The sequence below is a fragment of the Panicum hallii genome, unplaced genomic scaffold (genome assembly GCF_002211085.1).
Source record: "Panicum hallii strain FIL2 unplaced genomic scaffold, PHallii_v3.1 scaffold_452, whole genome shotgun sequence".
In the NCBI taxonomy this organism is placed as follows: domain Eukaryota; kingdom Viridiplantae; phylum Streptophyta; class Magnoliopsida; order Poales; family Poaceae; genus Panicum; species Panicum hallii.
In genome coordinates, this window is record NW_020356427.1 from 1 (window position 1) to 19,055 (window position 19,055).

Sequence of the window (19,055 nt, forward strand, 5' to 3'; positions counted from 1 at the left end):
CGTTCGTCGTTTAAAATTCCTTCGCGACTTCGTTTAGCGAACCTGTGCGATAATGACACCAATTCGACCAGTTTTGCATCGACTTTCGTGCAGTACGAAACGGTCAGAAACGCCCTAAAATATGAGTTTTGGCGTCCAATAGAGTGGATTGGGTGCGTTCGTTGGCAAAAAATTCCGACACGACTTTGTTTAGCGAACTTGTGCATTAATGTCACCAGTTCGCCTATTTTTTGCATCGACTTTCGTGCAGTAACGAAACTATCCGAAACGCCCCAAAACATGAGTTTTGGATCCAATGGAGTGGATCGGTGTGTTCGTTTCGAAAAATTCGGACGCGACTTTCTTTAGCGAACTTTGTTGCGATGGGCACCAGTTCGGCCAGTTTTGCATCGACTTTCGTGCAGTAACGAAACGGTCGGAAACGCCACAAAACATGAGTTTTGGGTCCAATGGAGTGGATCATGTGCGTTCGTTGTGAAAAGTTCCGACACGACTTTGTTTAGCAACTTCTGCGTAAATGGCACTAGTTCGGCTAGTTTTGGATCAAGTTTGTGCAGTAATGAAACGGTCCGAAACGCCCCTAAAACATGAGTTTGGCTCAAAAGGAGTGGACCGGGAGCGTTCATTGTGAAAATTCCGACACGACTTTTTTCGCGGAATTTGTGTGATAATGGCACCAGTTCGGCCAGTTTTGCATTGACTTTCGTGAGTAACGAAACGGTCCGAAACGCACCAAAACATGAGTTTTGGGTCCAATGGAGTGGATCGGATGCGTTCGTTGCGAAAAATTCGGATGCCACTTTCTTACCGAACTTGTGCGATAATGGCACCAGTTTGACTAGTTTTTGCATCAACTTTCATGCAGTTAATAAACGGTCTAAAACACATGAACAAGAGTTTTGGGTCCATTGGAGTTCGGCAAGTTTTGCATCAACTTTCATGCAGTAATGAAATGGTCTGAAATACCCCTAAAACATGAGTTTTGGGCTCAAATGGAGTGCATCGGGTGCGTTCGTTGCGAAAAATTCCGATGCAACGTTGTGCGGCGAACTTGTGCGATAATGGGACCAGTTCAGCCTATTTTGCATCGACTTTTGTGCATTAATAAAACGGTCCGAAACCCCGAAATATGAGTTTTGGGTCCATTAGCGTGGATCGGGTGTTCATGCGAAATGTCCCGAAACATGAGTTTTAGGTCCAATGGAGTGGATCGGTGCGTTAGTAGCGAAAATTCTGACGAGACTTCTTTGGCGAACTTTGCGATAATGGCACCAGTTCGGCGAATTTTGCATCGACTTTCGTGCAGTAACGAAATGGTCTGAAACCCCAAAACATGAGTTTTGGGTTCAATGGAGTGGATCGGGTGCGTTCGTTGCCAAAAATTCCAAGACCTTGTTTAACGAAATTTGTGCGATACTGGCACCAGTTCGGCAGTTTGCATCGACTTTGTAGTAACGAAACGGTCTGAAACGCCCCAAAACATGAGTTTTGGGTCCAATGGAGTGGATCGGGTGCGTTCGTTGCGAAAATTTCCGATGCGACTTGTTTAGGGAACTTGTGCGATAATGGCACCGTTCGCCAGTTTTGCATCGACTTTTGTGCAGTAACAAAATGGTCCGAAACGCCCAAAACATGAGTTTTGGATTCCAATGGAGTGGATCGGGTGCGTTCGTCGCGAAAAATTCTGACACGTCCTTGTTAGCGAACTTTTGCGTTAATGGCACCAGTTCGGCCAGTTTTGCGTCGATTTTCGTGTAGTAACGAAACGGTCCGAAACGCCCCAAAACATGAGTTTTTGGTCCAATGGAGTGGATCGGGTGCGTTCGTTGCAAAAAATTCCGACGCGACTTCGTTTAGCGAACTTGTGCGTTAATGGCATCTGTTCGGCCAGTTTTGCATCAACTTTCGTGCAGTAACGAAACGGTCCGAAAGGCCCCAAAACATGAGTTTTGGCCAATAGAGTGGATGGGTGCGTTCGTTGCCAAAAAATTCCGACGCGACTTTGTTTAGCGAACTTGTGCGTTAATGGCACCAGCTCGCCCAGTTTTGCATCGACTTTTGTGGAGTAACGAAACGGTCCGAAAAGCCACAAAACATGAGTTTTGGGTCCAATGGAGTGGATCGGTGCGTTCGTTGCGAAAAATTGCCGCGTGACTTTTTTTAGCGAATTTGTGCGATAATGGCACCAGTTCGGCCAGTTTTGCATCGACTTTCGTGGAGTAATGAAACGGTCCTAAACGCCCCAAAACATGAGTTTTGGGTCGAATGGAGTGGATCGGGTGCGTTCGTTGCGAAAAATTCCGTCGCAACTTCATTTAGCGAACTTGTGCGATTAATGACACCAGTTCGACCAGTTTTGCATCGACTTTTGTGCAGTAACGAAACGGTCCGAAACGCCCTAAAAAATCGACTTGCATCAACTTTTGTGCAGTAACGAAACGGTCCGACGCAACTTTTTAGCGAATTTGTGCGTAATGGCACTAGTTCGGCAAGTTTTGCATCAACTTTCTGCAGTAACGAAACGGTCCGAAATACCCCTAAAACATGAGTTTTGCTCAAATGGAGTGGATCCGGTGGTTCGTTGCAAAAATTCCGACGCGACGTTGTTTAGCGAACTTGTGCGATAATGGTACCAGTTCGGCCTATTTTGCATCGACTTTTGTGCAGTAACGAAACGGTCCGAAACGCCGAAACATGTGTTTGGGTCCAATGGAGTGGATCGGGTGTGTTCGTAGCGAAACATTGTTTAGCGAACTTCTGCGTTAATGGCACAGTTCGGTCAGTTTTGCATCAACTTTTGTGCAGTAACGAAACGGTCCGATACGCCCCAAAACATGAGTTTAGACTGAAATGGAGTGGACCGGGTGCGTTCATTGCGAAAAAATCCGACGCGACTTTTTTTACGAATTTTGCGATAATGGCACCGGTTCGGCCAGTTTTGCATTGACTTTCGTGCAGTAACGAAACGGTCCGAAACGCCCCAAAACATGAGTTTTGGGTCCAATGGAGTGGATCGGATGTGTTCGTTGCGAAAAATTCGGACGCCACTTTCCTTTACCGAACTTGTGCGATAATGGCACCAGTTCGACTAGTTTTGCATCAACTTTCATGCAGTAAATAAATGGTCTGAAACACCCTAAAACAAGAGTTTTGGGTCCAATGGAGTGGATCGGGTGCGTTCATTAGCGAACTTTGCGGTAATGGCACTAGTTCGGCAAGTTTTGCATCAACTTTCGTGCAGTAATGAAATGGTCTGAAATACTCCTAAAGCATGAGATTTTGCCTCAACTAGAGTGCATCGGGTGCGTTCATTGCGAAAAATTCCGATGCGATGTTGTGCGGCGAACTTGTGCGATAATGGTACCAGTTCGGCCTATTTTGCATCGACTTTTGTGCATTAATAAAACGGTCCGAAATGCCCCGAAATATGAGCTTTGTGTCCATTAGCGTGGATCGGGTCCGTTCATTGCGAAATGTCCCGAAACATGAGTTTTGGGTTCAATGGAGTGGATCGGGTGCGTTAGTAGCGAAAAATTCTGACGAGACCTTCTTTAGCGAACTTGTGCGATAATGGCACCAGTTCGGCCAGTTTTGCATCGACTTTCGTGCAGTAACGAAATGGTCTGAAACGCCCCAAAACATGAGTTTTGGGTCCAATGGAGTGGATCGGGTGCGTTCGTTGCCAAAAATTCCGAGGGGACCTTGTTTAGCGAATTGTGCGATAATGGCACCAGTTCGGCCAGTTTTGCATCGACTTTGGTGTAGTAACGAAACGGTCCGAAACACCCCAAAACATGAGTTTTGGGTCCAATGGACTGGATCGGGTGCGTTCGTTGCGAAAAATTTCCGACGCGACGTTGTTTAGCGAACTTGTTCGATAATGGCACCCGTTCGGCCAGTTTTGCATCGACTTTGGTGCAGTAACAAAATGGTCCGAAACGCCCAAAATAAGAGTTTGGATTCCAATGGAGTGGATCGGTCGACGCAACTTTGGTGCAGTAACAAAACGGTCCGAAACGCCCCAAAACATCGACCTGCATCAACTTTTGTGCAGTAACGAAACGGCCGACGCAACTTTTTTTAGCGAATTTGTGCGATAATGGCACTAGTTCGGCAAGTTTTGCATCAACTTTCGTGCAGTAACGAAACGGTCCGAAATACCCCTAAAACATGAGTTTTGCTCAAATGGAGTGGATCCGGTGCGTTCGTTGCAAAAAATTCCGACGCGACGTTGTTTAGCGAACTTGTGCGATACTGGTAACAGTTCGGCCTATTTTGCATCAACGTTTGTGCAGTAACGAAACGGTTCGAAACGCCCCAAACATGTGTTTTGGGTCCAATGGAGTGGATCGGGTGCGTTCGTTGCGAAACATTCCGACGCCATTGTTTACCGAACTTGAGCGATAATGGCACCAGTTTGACCAGTTTTGCATCGACTTTCGTGCAATAACGAAACAGGTCCGAAACACCGTAAAACATGACTTTTGGGTCCAATGGAGTGGACCGGGTGCGTTAGTTTCGAAAAATTCTGACGCGACTTGTTTAGCGAACTTGTGTTAATGGCACTAGTTCGGCAGTTTTGCATCAACTTTCGTGCAATAACGAAACGGTCCGAATACCCCAAAACATAAGTTTTGGCTCAAATGGAGTGGATCAGGTGCGTTCGTTGCGAAAAGTTCCGACGCGACGTTGTTTCGCGAACTTGTGCGATAATGGTACCAGTTCGGCCATTTTGCATCGACTTTTGTGCAGTTACGATACGGTCCGAAACGCCGCGAAAACATGTGTTTTGGGTCCATAGAGTGGATCGGGTCCTTCATTGCGAAACATTTCGACGCGACTTCGTTTAGCGAACTTGTGCATTAAAGGCGCGAGTTCGGCCAGTTTTGCAGCGACTTTCATGCGGTAACGAAACGGTCCGAAACGCCCCAAAACATGAGTTTTGGGTCCAATGGAGTGGATTGGGTGCGTTCGTTGTGAAAAATTCTGATGAGACCTTCTTTAGCGAACTTGTGCGTTAATGGCACCAGTTCGGCCAATTTTGCATCGACTTTCATGCAGTAATGAAATGGTCCGAAACGCCCTAAAACATGAGTTTTGGGTCCAATGGAGTGGATCGGGTGCGTTGGTTGCGAAAAAATCCGACGCGACTTTGTTTAGCAAACTTTTGCGATAATGGCACCAGTTCGGCCAGTTTTGCTTCGACTTTCGTGCAGTAACGAAACAGTCCGAAACGCCCGAAAACATGAGTTTTGGGTCCAATGGAGTGGAACGGCCAGTTTTGCATCGACTTTCGTGGTGTAACGAAACGGTCCGAAACGCCCAAAACTTTTGTTTTGGGTCCAATGGAGTGGATCGGGTGCGTTCGTTTCGAAACATTCCGACGTGACTTTGTTTAGTGAACTTTTGCGTTAATGGAGCCAGTTCAGCCAGTTTTGCATCAACTTTTGTGCAGTAACGGAACGGTCCGAAACGCCCAGAAAACATGAGTTTTGGCTAAATGGAGTGGATCGGGTGCGTTCGTTGCGAAAATTTCCTACGCGACTTGTTTACCGAACTTGAGAGATAATGGCACCAGTTCGACCAGTTTTGCATCAACTTTCGTGCTGTAACGAAACAGTCCGAAACGCCATAAACATGAGTTTTGGGTCCAATGGAGTGGATCGGGTGCGTTAATTTGAAAAATTCTGACGCGACTTGTTTCGCGAACTTTTGCGTTAATGGCACTAGTTCGGCAGTTTTGCATCACTTTCGTGCAGTAACGAAACGGTCCGAAATACCCCTAAAACATGAGTTTTGGCTCAAATGGAGTGGATCGATGCGTTTGTTGCGAAAAATTCTGACGCGACGTTGTTTAGCGAACTTGTGCAATAATGGCCAGTTTGGCCTATTTTGCATCGACATTTGTGCAGTAACGAAACGGTCCGAAACGCTCCGAAACATGAGTTTTGGGTCCATTAGGAGTGGATCGGGTCCGTTCATTACGAAACATTTTGATGCGACTTCGTTCAGCGAACTTGTGCGTTAATGGCGTGAGTTCGGCCAGTTTTGCACGACTTTCGTGCGGTAACGAAACGGTCCGAAACGACCCAAAACATGAGTTTTGCGTCCAATGGACTGGATCGGGTGCGTTCGTTGTGAAAAATTTCGACGCGACTTTATTTAGCGAACTTGTACGTTAATGGCACCAGTTCGGTCAGTTTTGCATCAACTTTCGTGCAGTAATGAAACGGTCCGAAACGCCCCAAAACATGAGTTTAGGCTGAAATGGGTGGATCGGGTGCGTTCGTGCGAAAAATTCCACGCGACTAAGTTTAGCGAACTTGTGTGTTAATGGCGCGAGTTCGGCAGTTTTGCATCGACTTTCGTGCTGTAATGAAACGGTTCTGAAGCCCCAAAACATGAGTTTTGGGTCCAATGGAGTGGATCGGGTGCGTTCGTTGCCAAAAATTCCGACGCGACTTTGTTAGCAACTTGTGCGTTAATGGCACAGCTCGCCAGTTCTGCATCGACTTTGTGAGTAACGAAACGGTCCGAACGCCCCAAACATGAGTATTGGGTCCAATGGAGTGGATCGGCTGCGTTCGTTGCGAAAAAATTCCGTCGCGACTTCGTTTACGAATTTGTGCAAATGAGACTGTTCGACCAGTTTTGCATCACTTTCGTGAGTAAAAACGTCGAAACGTCCCAAAACATGTGATGGAACCCACTGGGGTTTGCTCCCGATCTTTCGATGAGAGTGGGGGATAACTCGATTTGAGGAGGATCGACGTTGTGCTGCCCGACTACAACACCACAAGGGCTGCGCTGCGCCTTAGCGACAGTTACACCGCCTCCAATTTGTGTTGTTCTTGCTGTGCCAAGAACATCCTTGAACCTGCAAGCAAATCGAAGAACAAGCAAGAACAAGTGGACAAGCAAACAGCACACAGACCTTGCCCAAAGGATAAATCTGATACACACGAAGTTGGGGTTCTGAATCGAGCAAATCGGGTGGTCTAATCGACACACGCGTTTACAAGGAAGTAGCAACAGCTAACTTACAACCAAACAAAACCCAAGTGTCAAATGGTGGCTGCTGGTGGTTTATATAGGTGGGGGGCAGCCAAGAGGCGTGGGGGGTGTAAACCCTAATTAGAATGGGCCCCTAGTGGGCTGAACTAGATACAAGGGCCTCAGCCCAAGACTGGAAGACTGAACGTCATTTTGGCGATTCTGCTTAACTCCTTTGGAATTTCGTCTTGAGGTTGGATCCATCTGAAAGTAGACTTCAGCAGCTTTCCAACAAGTACTCATGTGCTTCAAACAATATTCGGAGCTAAGAGTTATGGCCTTCCGAAGTTGCCCCTTCCTGGAGGTCCGAACTGGTATGGTCCGATCTGATCATCCACACTCGCTTTCTTGTCGTGTTTGCTCTCCCTCCAATCTGGTTCATGTCCCATGTTCCTAAGAATAAGAAAAGCATCACAAGAATTTAGTAGTACCCCATTCATGGATGATGGTTTGTGGAAAGCAAGGAACGAGTTTACCTGATAATTTAGCTCTCGTGCACGAGCTCTTGTCATTGGTCCTTGCTGCGTAGTAGGCATGGGTGTATCGTTGGGAGGGATGTCCTCATCATCCTCCCCTTCTTGCATTTGAGTCGTCCTCGACTCAAGTTCATCTTCCTCACCCAAATATGGTTTCAAATCTGCAATGTTAAATGTGGGGCTAACCCCAAAATCTGCAGGCAACTCAAGTTTGTATGCATTATCATTTATCTTAGCTACAACTTTAAAATGGGCCATCAGCTCTCGAAGCAACTTTGACTTCCTCAAATCAGGAAACCGATCCTTTCTCAAGTGCAGCCAAACCAAATCACCTGGTTCAAAAGTGACATGCTTCTTTCCTCTGCTACCAGCAAGTTTATATTTAGCATTCATGGTTTCTATGTTCTCCTTTGTGGTCTCATGCATTTTCAACATCAACTCAGCACGTTGTTTAGCATCAAAATTCAATCTCTCAGAAGTTGGTAGAGGCAGCAAATCAATAGGGGCTCGAGGCACAAAACCATAAACAATCTCAAAAGGGCTCTTTTTAGTAGTAGAATGTTGTGAACGGTTGTAAGCAAACTCAACATGAGGCAAACATTCTTCCCACATTTTTATGTTCTTTTTCAAAATAGCCCTAAGCATGGTAGATAAAGTTCTATTCACAACCTCAGTTTGTCCATCAGTTTGGGGATGACATTAGTAGAAAATAGCAGCTTAGTACCTAATTTAGCCCACAAAGTTCTCCAAAAATGACTAAGAAATTTTGCATCACGATCTGAAACAATTGTGTTTGGCACACCATGCAAACGAACAATTTCACGAAAGAACAAATCAGCAACATGAGTAGCATTATCGTCTTATGACATGGTATGAAATGTGCCATCTTAGAAAATCTATCCACAACCACAAAAACACTATCCCTCCCATTCTTTGTTCTAGGCAGTCCTAAAACAAAGTCATTGAAATATCCTCCCATGGTGATTAGGAACAGGTAGAGGCATGTACAAACCATGAGGATTAAGGCGTGACTTAGCTTTTTGGCATGTTGTGCAGCGAGCAACAAATCTCTCCACGTCCCTCCGCATCTTGGGCCAAAAGAAATGATCAGCAAGGACGTCTTCTGTCTTCTTCACACCAAAGTGTCCCATCAGCCCTCCTCCATGTGCTTCCTGCAGTAATAACAAACGCACGGAGCTAGCCGGAATGCATAGCTTGTTAGCTCTAAAATAAACCCATCAGTTAGGACAAATTTGTTCCAAGTTTTCCCCTCCTTACAGTTCAGCAACACATCCTTAAAATCATCATCATGAGCATATTGTGCTTTAATCGTTTCCAAGCCAAAAATTTTGCAATCAAGTTGGGACAACATAGTGTAACGCCTAGACAAAGCATCAGCAATGATATTCTCCTTCCCTTTCTTGTGTTTGATGACATAAGGGAAAGATTCAATGAATTCAACCCATTTAGCATGCCTACGATTCAGTTTTGCTTGACTTCGAATGTGTTTTAAGGACTCATGATCAGAATGTATAACAAACTCTTGGGCCACAAATAGTGCTGCCAAGTTTCCAAAGTTCGAACTAAAGCAAGCAATTCCTTATCGTAAGTAGAATAGTTCAAGCTAGGTCCACTCAATTTCTCACTGAAATATGCTACAGGCTTACCATCTTGCAGCAGCACGCCACCCAACCCAATTCCACTAGCATCACATTCAAGTTCAAATGTTTTATTGAAATCTAGAAGTTGGAGCAAGGGTGCATGAGTTAACTTATCTTTGAGCACGCTGAAAGCATCCTGTTGAGCTACAGCCCAAGTGAAGGTTGTACCCTTCTTAGTGAGTTCATGCAACGGGGCTGCAATGGTGCTAAAGTCCTTCACAAAGCGACGATAAAATCCAGCAAGTCCTAGGAAGCTTCGCACTGGGTGACCGTTGTGGGAACCGGCCAGCTATGAATGGCTTCAACCTTGGCTTGATCGATTGAATTCCCTGCGGTGTCACAACATAGCCAAGACAAGAGACTCGATCTGTGCAAAAGGTGCACTTCTCAAGGTTACCAAACAAACGTGCATCACGGAAAGCATCCAAAACAGCACGCAAATGATCAAGATGGTCTTCTAGTGATTTGCTATAGATCAGAATGTCATCAAAATATACCACAACAAATCTGCCAATGAAAGCGCGTAAAACTTCATTCATTAATCTCATAAAAGTGCTGGGTGCATTAGTGAGACCAAAAGGCATGACTAACCACTCATATAGACCGAATTTAGTTTTAAACGCTGTTTTCCATTCATCTCCTAATTTCATGCGAATCTGGTGGTAACCACTACGCAAATCAATTTTTGAGAACACAATTGAGCCACTCAATTCATCAAGCATATCATCTAGCCTAGGGATAGGATGACGATATCTGATTGTTATGTTATTAATCGCTCGGCAATCTACACACATGCGCCAAGATCCATCTTTCTTAGGAACCAAAAGGACAGGAACAGCGCAGGGGCTCAGAGACTCACGCACGTAACCTTTGTCGAGCAATTCTTGCACTTGGCGCTGAATTTCTTTAGTTTCTTCAGGGTTGGTCCTGTATGGTGCATGATTGGGCAAGGAGGCCAGGGAATAAGGTCAATCTGGTGCTCAATCCCATGAATTGGTGGCAGCGCCGGTGGCACCTCCTTTGGAAAAATATCCGCATACTCCTGCAAAAGATTAGTGACAACAGGGGGCAAGGAAAGAGGTATGTCCTGAAGTGAAAACAAGGTTTGTTTGCAAATCAAGGCATAGCAAACAGCAGTGGTAGCATCAATCTCATCCAAATCAGATTTAGTAGCAATGAAACATGCCCCTTTCAGCCTGATCTCATTTCTGTTATCATGAACAGATTTGGCACTTCTCTTTTTGTGCTTCTCAAGTTCATTTGCCACAATCTGATTTTCACTTTTAGCCTGTTCCTGATTCTTCATTTTACTAGCTCTAGTAAGTTCATCTTTTAAAATTGCTTCAGGAGACATTGGATGCAACACAATCCTTTTATCATGGTATTGGAAGTAATACTGATTTGATCTACAATGATGCATAGAATCTTTATCAAATTGCCATGGCCTTCCTAGCAGAATACTACATGCTTGCATTGGCACAACATCACATTCAACAACATCTTTGTAGGATCCGATGGCAAGATTAATTCGCACAAGTTTTGTTACCTTTGCCTTACTGGTGTTATTCAGCCATTGAATGCAATATGGATGCGGGTGTGGTTGGGTGGTTAGTGCAAGCTTCTCCATCATGTCGCTGCTGGCCAAGTTGTTGCAGCTACCTCCATCGATGATCATTCGACATGAACGCTCTTTGATGACACACTTTGTTTGGAACAATGTGTGCCGCTAATTTTGCTCCACTTTCTCCATTTGTGCGCTCAGCACACGCTGCACAATTAGGCTCTCATAGCGGTCGGCTTCAGCTGCATTAATATGTTCTTCCGAGCAGCCCTCACTTCCTGCATGGTCAGCCGCAAGCAATGCAAGTATATCTTCATCAAGTTCACTAGTAGATGAGTACTCACCATCATTTTTGACCACCAAAACATGCTTGCTTGGGCAGTCACGCATGACATGTCCAAATCCCTTGCAGCGGTGGCACTGAACATCTCTTGTTCTACCTGTGGATGCCACCGATGAAGTGGTTGCAGCAGGTTTTTGCGTTGTCTTTGCTGCTGAATTTGCAGGGTTGTCACGAGGCTTGTCGCTAGAAGGTGGGCTGCTGTTCGAGCTGACGATGAATAAGGTGCAGCAGCACGTCCGGTTGATGGAATGCTGAGCGGGGCTGCGTGGAAAAATTCCTCCCTGCAGAAATGTTAGTCCTGGTACTTGCACGTCGTCCCTGCACTTCCTTTTCAGCTTTGCAAGCAAGATGGAACAAACGGATTATGTTAGTGTACTCTTTATAAGCAAGGATGTCCTGAATTTCCCGGTTTAACCCGTCCAAAAATCTAGCCATAGCAGGTTCCACATCCTCCTCTAAATTGCAGCGTAGCATGCCCATTTGCAGCTCTTGATAGTATTCTTCTACACTGTTAGTACCTTGTTTTAACTGCTGCAGCTGGTTTAAAAGATCACGTGCATAGTAAGATGGAACAAATCTAGCCCTCATGATCCGTTTCAAAGCATCCCAAGTTTGTGGCATGTTATTAGGATTTTTCTTGCCATGTTCTATCCACCAAATGGAAGCAAAATCAGTGAATTCACTAGTTGCAGCCCTAACACATGCATTTTCAGGAAAATCATGACAAGTAAACTTTTGTTCAACAGCCATCTCCCAAGTAAGATAAGCATCCGGATCATATTTACCATCAAAAGAGGGTATCTTAAATTTTATCTTACTGAAAGCAATGTCATTGTTATGTACCTCATGTGGACGTTGTCCACCCATACCTCGACGGTTACGACGTAGACGTCGCTGGCCTCGATCCTCAACTTCGGTGTCAGCAGCATAATCAGCACCTGAATTTTCTGCGCCGTCCTCATCCTCCTGGCCACGTCCTCTACGCTGATCATTTGTCTTCGCGTGGAGCTCATCAAAGCGCCTTAGAAGAGCAGCGAGACTCTTGTCCACGCGCGCAACCGTCGTCTCCAAACCTGCAAGCTTGGTGTTGTTGGAAATCTGTGCGGCCTCCATTTGCCCAATCTTTTCATTTATCACCTGCAAATCATTATCAATTCCAAAGGTGTACTCCCTCACTTGCTTTTGAAAATGCTGTACGATGCCTTTGGTGCGAGGTGTAAGCAGACCTCCACCATCCTCATCCTCACTCCCTGCACCTACCATGGTTAGCTTGCAGCAAACAAAGTCACAAGAAGTTGCCTACCAACTAAAGAAAATAGGTGGTGGCACACTATATGTTCACTCACACTTGTCCATTCAAGTTCTTACATGTTCTTACCAAGCAAGGCAGGAGGTGTCGGCAGCCAGCAAGAACAACATAAATGGTTATACAAGCACAACCCCGTGATGTAGTAGATGATTTGTGGAGCTATAGGTGGCTGCAAACAAAACAAATCAAGGTACAACTAGAACCACATTAGTCAAAGCAAGTTGAATAGACATTCATTGATGGTCCTATGCTGGTCCTAGTGCCAAATCAAGCTAGAGACGTGAGCCTGAACACAAATGTTGTCACACACCAAGACAACAAGGAATGCAAGAAAACAACAGCTCTATTCCCTTCACTTTTTTTCTCTTCTCTTCTCTTTCTTTTTTTTTTTGCTCTTTCTTTTTCAGGGGCTAAAACTCTTTTGAAAACCTAACAACCCAAACAAAGGGATTGCTGCACACAACTCCTTTGAAATTAGTTCCAACATCTCAACTTTCAGACAGCAGGTCGTGAATCTCAAGTGCTATTGCGACGCGCTCAGAAGGAGTTAGGGAACAAATTTAGATCCGTTGGAAAGAACACGAGATAAGCTTTCCAGATTGTATTTAAACATTTGAATCGGACATGTAACACAAGATATAGGACTGTTTTCTTCTAGTGCTCAGATCTGGGAAGATGGATTCATGGTGGCAGAAATGACAGCGGAAATATGAATAGATGTGGTGGATTTCGTGGTGACTAAAACTTGACCAGAACTCAAAACTCTAAGGATTGAACCACTAAGAACCAGCAACTAGCCCAAACAATGCAACTGAAAACTCAACAAGCAAAGAACTAAGCAGAACAGCAAAAGCTCAAACTTGTTGTTGGGATTTTCAGATCTAGCCTATTTTTGTGTAGTTTTCTGGACTGTAGGTAAAGGGATTGGTAGAATCTCTCACTGAAAAAAAAATCTTGCTCTGATTACCACATGATGGAACCCGCTGGGGTTCGCTCCCGATCTTTCGATGAGAGTGGGGGATAACTCGATTTGAGGAGGATCGACGTTGTGCTGCCCGACTACAACACCACAAGGGCTGCGCTGCGCCTTAGCGACAGTTATTCCGCCTCCAATTTGTGTTGTTCTTGTTGTGCCAAGAATATCCTTGAACCTGCAAGCAAATCGAAGAACAAGCAAGAACAAGTGGACAAGCAAACAGCACACAGACCTTGCCCAAAGGATAAATCTGATACACACGAAGTTGGGGTTCTGAATCGAGCAAATCGGGTGGTCTAATCGACACACATGTTTACAAGGAAGTAGCAACAGCTAACTTACAACCAAACAAAACCCAAGTGTCAAATGGTGGCTGCTGGTGGTTTATATAGGTGGGGGGGGGCAGCCAAGAGGCGTGGGGGGTGTAAACCCTAACTTAGAATGGGCCCCTAGTGGGCTGAACTAGATACAAGGGCCTCAGCCCAAGACTGGAAGACTGAACGTCATTTTGGCGATTCTGCTTAACTCATTTGGAATTTCACATTTTTCATGTAAAATCCCATCATAATGTGACAACAATGTTTTCTCCTTAATTTTTAAATGTGGGCAAGAATATTCTCTCTTTTATATAATACAGACTCACCTGTCAAAGGAGAGGTGTTAAAGTTTCTTCTGTGCCAAGTGGTTGTTCCTGAGTTGATCCTCTTAATGTTTAAATTACCAACCAGGGTTGCCAAATAAGGCCCAAAAGTGCTCATGGTGAGAGTGTGTGCTGCTATACAACGTGAGAGCTTTGTTCGATGAGCTCCCCACTCCTCACTTAGTTCTGGAGATGACACCATTTCCCCTGGACATCTTACTGATAATGACAACCGCAAGGCGGAGAGGCTTGAGATGGTGTCGAGGCTGAGCGCTTCCATTTAAAAACTAGGGACTGATTTTGCATTTCCCTAATATTTTCTTTGCCCAAGTTGTTAATCATTTAACACTGGGCCTGTAAATTGATGCAGTTGGTTAAGAACTACTTGTATCGCCTGAGTTCTGCTCAGTTTTCCTATTAATTTGAGGCTTTGAGCTCAAAAACGCATTCTATACTCGGTCGTTTCCGAGTCGTTTGCTAAGTATACGCAAGGGATTGATTCTTGGGTTATATCGTATGTCTAATTATCATTTCCTCAGTTCAGTCCTAATATTCTGCAGTCTGCACCATTGCTTTGAGTAGTGTGAAATTTGATTTGGCCAAAAATTGGCTTGGTTTGCTAATCACTACTCCAGCGCCTCCCATCACCACCGGTTGAAAATGGTCATCACCGTCGGTTTTGGGAGGTGTTGGATGTAACTCGACGCTGATGAGAGGAGTCATCACCGCTGGTTGCCGGTTCTAGAACCGGCGGTGATGCCCGTTAAAAATAAACAAAAAAAGCTGCCCACGCTGTGCCCCTCGCGCCACCGCCACCGCCCGCTGCTCCTGCTGCTTGCCCCGCTGCCGCCTACTGCTCCACGCCGCCACCTCACGCTCCGCACTGTAGCCACACGCCCCGTCCCTCTGGGCGCCGTGTCCCCGTGCACCGCCGCCTTCGCGCCAGGGCGCCACCGCCTTCACTGGACTCCGCCTCGAGCTCCCACGCCGGCCGGCAGATTCGAGCTCGCGGTCGAGCTCCCACATGGCCGCACCGCCTCGCCCCGCGGTTGAGCTCCCAGGCTGGCCGGCCACGCATGGATCTCCCACGCTGGCCCACCCACGGAGAGGAGGCGAGGGGAAGGGGGGAGCCGACGACGGCGCGAGCAGGGAGGAGAGCTTACGGGATAGAGCCAGAGGAGGGGAGTGGAGGAAAAGATAAGGATCAGGGAAGGGGGGGATCAGGAGAGAGGAAATGAGATTGAGAGTGAGAGGTAAAGAGAGAAATAAGATAGGAATGACATCACCGCCAGTTGGTAATACGACTCTGCGGTGATGCTATCACCGCCAGATCGTAATACGAACCAAGCCGTGATGATGGTCATCACGGCTTGGTTCGTATTACGAACTGGCGGTGTTTGATTCAAACCGATGGTGATGGGGCATTTGCAATGATAGTCTCTGTAGTTGTGAATGTATGCTTCCTTCTCTTGTTTGTTAGTTGGGCTTCTAGGCTCTTCATCTTTTCTCAGTTTCTTTCTCAATGTAACAGAAAAAGGGATGACATATGGACTTGTATTCATCGTCGATGTGAAATGGGTGGCTCTTGATAATATTGCTTGATTGGATTATCTCTTTTAGATTTTGGTGGTTGGAAAGTGATTCTTTGCAGAATATGGATTGTTTGTGATTTATTTGTTGTCCACCTAATTCAATTTTTGGTAAAGTTAATAGACCTCTTTGACTTTCAACGAACATGATCTTTTAATTTTTCTTACTACGTTAAAGCTTACGTACGAACGGGCACGAACCTAGTTACCCTGAGGTTAACTTTGAAGTAAATGAAAACTGATATCCAAACAAACCAATTTTGGGCCTAGTATGGTTTGTGTAGACGTGTAGGCACAAGATGCTAATTATATGTGATACGAAATTCTTACAGTAGTTTTTCTAGGGAAAGAGATTTACATAATATTTCCTCTATTTTTATTTACATTAAGTTTGTCCTAAATCAGATTTATGTTAAATCTCCAGAGAAATATAACAACGACTATACTATCTAACGTAGGCACTGTCAGCATATATTTTATGATGGATTCAATGAAATAAATTTGATATTGTAATGTTATTATTTTTTCTATAAAATTAGTTATAAAATTGGTCAAAGTTGTCTAAATTTAATTTAGGATAAATCCAGTAATGTAAATAAAAACAGAGGCAGCGGTGGCTAAGATTAGTCATGCGCAAAGCTGTCGGAAATAAATGAGATTAAATAACGAGAATGTGAAAAGCCGGAAAGGAATGCCTATTGGGCCTAGTAGGCCGTGTACTCTGGGCCTAAACGAGTGCACATGACGACGGTTCACCGTTCACACACACAGCCGGCGCACCCCGACCAACAAGACACGCACCAGGCCATGTTCCTCCCTCCCCGTTTCCTCCCCCGTCGCCTTGCTGGAGCTGAGGGAGGCGCAGAGCCTTCACCGACCATCCCCGCGCAACCCTAACTCGCACTACAGAGGAGAGTTCGGGGGTCAAGCCCAGTCCCCAGAGGCAGTACCCAGCGGTGCGTCTCAGTGTGGTGGCGGGGCGGCAGGCGGCAGGGCAACCGTACCTGCGGCAAGCGGAGCAGGCTGGCCAGTACGGTGGTCGGCGGCAGGTAGTTCTCTATCCATCTCCCCGCTAATAGTTGCTTGGTCTGGGAATTGGCGGTTTGGGGATTTGGATCAGTGAAAAGTAACCGAATGAGGAATGGGGTTTTCTAAATGGTCGTCTTGCATCTGCGATTGAGCGCTGAAATAGAATTTATTTCTTTTATTCCTTGATTATTTTGAAGTACAAGCTGTAAGCAATTGATTCATGAGTTACTGTTAGGCCTATTTACTGAGTGACACATTTTTTCTGAATAGTGATAGCAGTATGCCTGTCAATATAAGCGTGATATTTATGAGTCATCTTTTGTTTATGGAATGTTATGAGGGACATCATATAGATGGATCATAAACATTCAAGTGTCCTCAAGAATATGAACTCAAACCAGATTTTGATACTACTGATTTTACTACTAAGATCAAGAATTCAAATTGAGTTTTACCTCTATGCTTCATAGAGGGTTACTTAGCTAAGAAGGAAGTGATGTCACCATATATGTCATAGAAGTTATTTGGTTATTCTAGAGGTTGTATCTTAGGTGTTATTGAATTAAGAATGAGTTGTTATGAGTTGCCTCTTAGTTGTCATATAGTTTGTCATCTAGTTGGCTATTAGTTGTCATATTAGAGGTATACAAATTGTGCAAGGCCTTAGAGCCTATAAATAGAGGCAGTGCCCTCAAGTTTTGTAACTCATACATGTACTTTTTCCTTATGAATGGAACTTGATGTTCGTATTAAAGATCTTGGATTAGATCTCTTCTTTGAGCTTTGAATTAAGCTCTTGCTATCCGTGGATTCGGATTTGACGTTTTGGTCTATATTGTCTCTAGAGTGATATCTAGCACAACACGTTAAAGCTGTTCCTTCAACACTTTTGTGTTGTTTCTACCTATTAGCACCTTACGTGAAGAACTTAATAGGAGGTTTGATCAGCTAGCAGTAATGATTACAAAACATATCCCTGCTGTTGCCACTCAAGGAAATTCATCAAAATAGGAGGAAGAAAGACAGCAACGCAAGAAAGCTAGTATTGAAGCTAAGCTGAAACAACAACGTGCTGCTGGACATTCTAAGCCTCTTGGTGATGGTTCAGAAAATGAAGTGGAGGACCTACATGAAGAGGATGATCTTTATGAACAGTCAAGAAGGAATTTCAGGTATGGCAGTGATACATATAAAGTGAAAGCTGAAATCCGTACTTTTAATGGAAGTGTTGATATAGAAGAGTTTCTTGATTGGTTATATGAAGTTGAAACTTTCTTTGAGGTCATGAACATCAGCCAAGATCGCAAAGTTCCATTAGTTGCATACAAGCTGAAGGGAGGTGCTGGTGCATGGTGGCACCGTCATCAAGAAGAGCGCAGGCTGAGAGAGGAACCTCGTATAAGATATTGGCATCAAATGAAGGCACTTTTGAAGGTTAGATTCTTACCCGCTGATTATGAGCAGATCCTTTTCACTGAATTCCAGAACTGTGCTCAAGGCATTAGGTCTGTTTCGGACTACACAGAGGAATTTTTGAGGCTGCAAGTAAGGTGCAACCTTGCTGAAACTGAAGATCATCAAGTTGCAAGGTACATCTATGGTCTCAATGATGTCATAAGAGATCAGTTGGTCATGCAACAAATTTGGTCAATAGATCAAGCTCAAGCTCTAGCATTGAAAGCTGAGAGACATGTGAAGACAAAGAAGATAACCAAGTCCCAATCACATTCTCACATGGAGGGCTCATCGAAAGGCTGTCCTAGCAAGACGGATAGTAAAACTACTCAATCAAAAGCAAAGCAATCTGAACCTAAACAAGCTCCCAAGAAGAATAGAGCAAGGAGAAACCCAAATGTCACCAAATTCTATAAGTGTGGTGAAGGACATGTATCCAGCAACTGTCCTAGGAGGAAAGTTGTCAACACTACACGCCATGAAAGCGATGATGACAGCGACAATGGTGATTGTGAATATGAGTTGAAGTTGAGGAAGAACAAGACCTTTGTGAGGAGGAAGGTGACGAAGTAGTATGTGTAATCCAACGTCTCTTGTGCTCCACACCACAAGCTGACAACACACAAAGGAAGAAGATATTTGAGAGCAACTGTGAATGGCAAGGTGTGCAAATTGGTGATTTATAGTTGCAGTTGTGAGAATCTAATTTCTCAAATCTAGTTAAACACTTGAAGCTTGACACTCATGATCATCCAAATCCATATACCATTGGTTGGATCAAGAAGGGAGTGAATATGAGGATCACAAAGCAATGCAATTTGCCACTTTCTTTAGGCAAATATTATCGCTCAAATGTGCTATGTGATGTAGTTGATATGGACGCCAACCATGTTCTTCTTGGAAGACCTTGGCAATTTGATGTGGATGCTACACATAAAGGAAGGGAGAACATTTGTTCTTTCA

At 44.7% G+C, this 19,055-nt stretch overlaps 1 protein-coding gene across 1 annotated transcript; it reads left to right on the forward strand.

The window, feature by feature from the left end:
- The first annotated feature begins 16,370 nt into the window (after positions 1 to 16,370).
- Positions 16,371 to 18,665, forward strand: LOC112878707. Its single transcript, XM_025942920.1, has 3 exons — positions 16,371 to 16,657; positions 17,746 to 17,809; positions 17,933 to 18,665. The coding sequence occupies exon 3, from the start codon at positions 18,054 to 18,056 to the stop codon at positions 18,663 to 18,665; it is 612 nt and encodes a 203-aa protein (XP_025798705.1). The 5' UTR covers positions 16,371 to 16,657; positions 17,746 to 17,809; positions 17,933 to 18,053.
- Positions 18,666 to 19,055: the final 390 nt, after the last annotated feature.

Coding starts and splice junctions, on each gene's coding strand:
- LOC112878707 (XM_025942920.1), top strand. CDS start 18,054: ATGAAGGCACTTTTGAAGGTTAGATTCTTACCCGCTGATTATGAGCAG.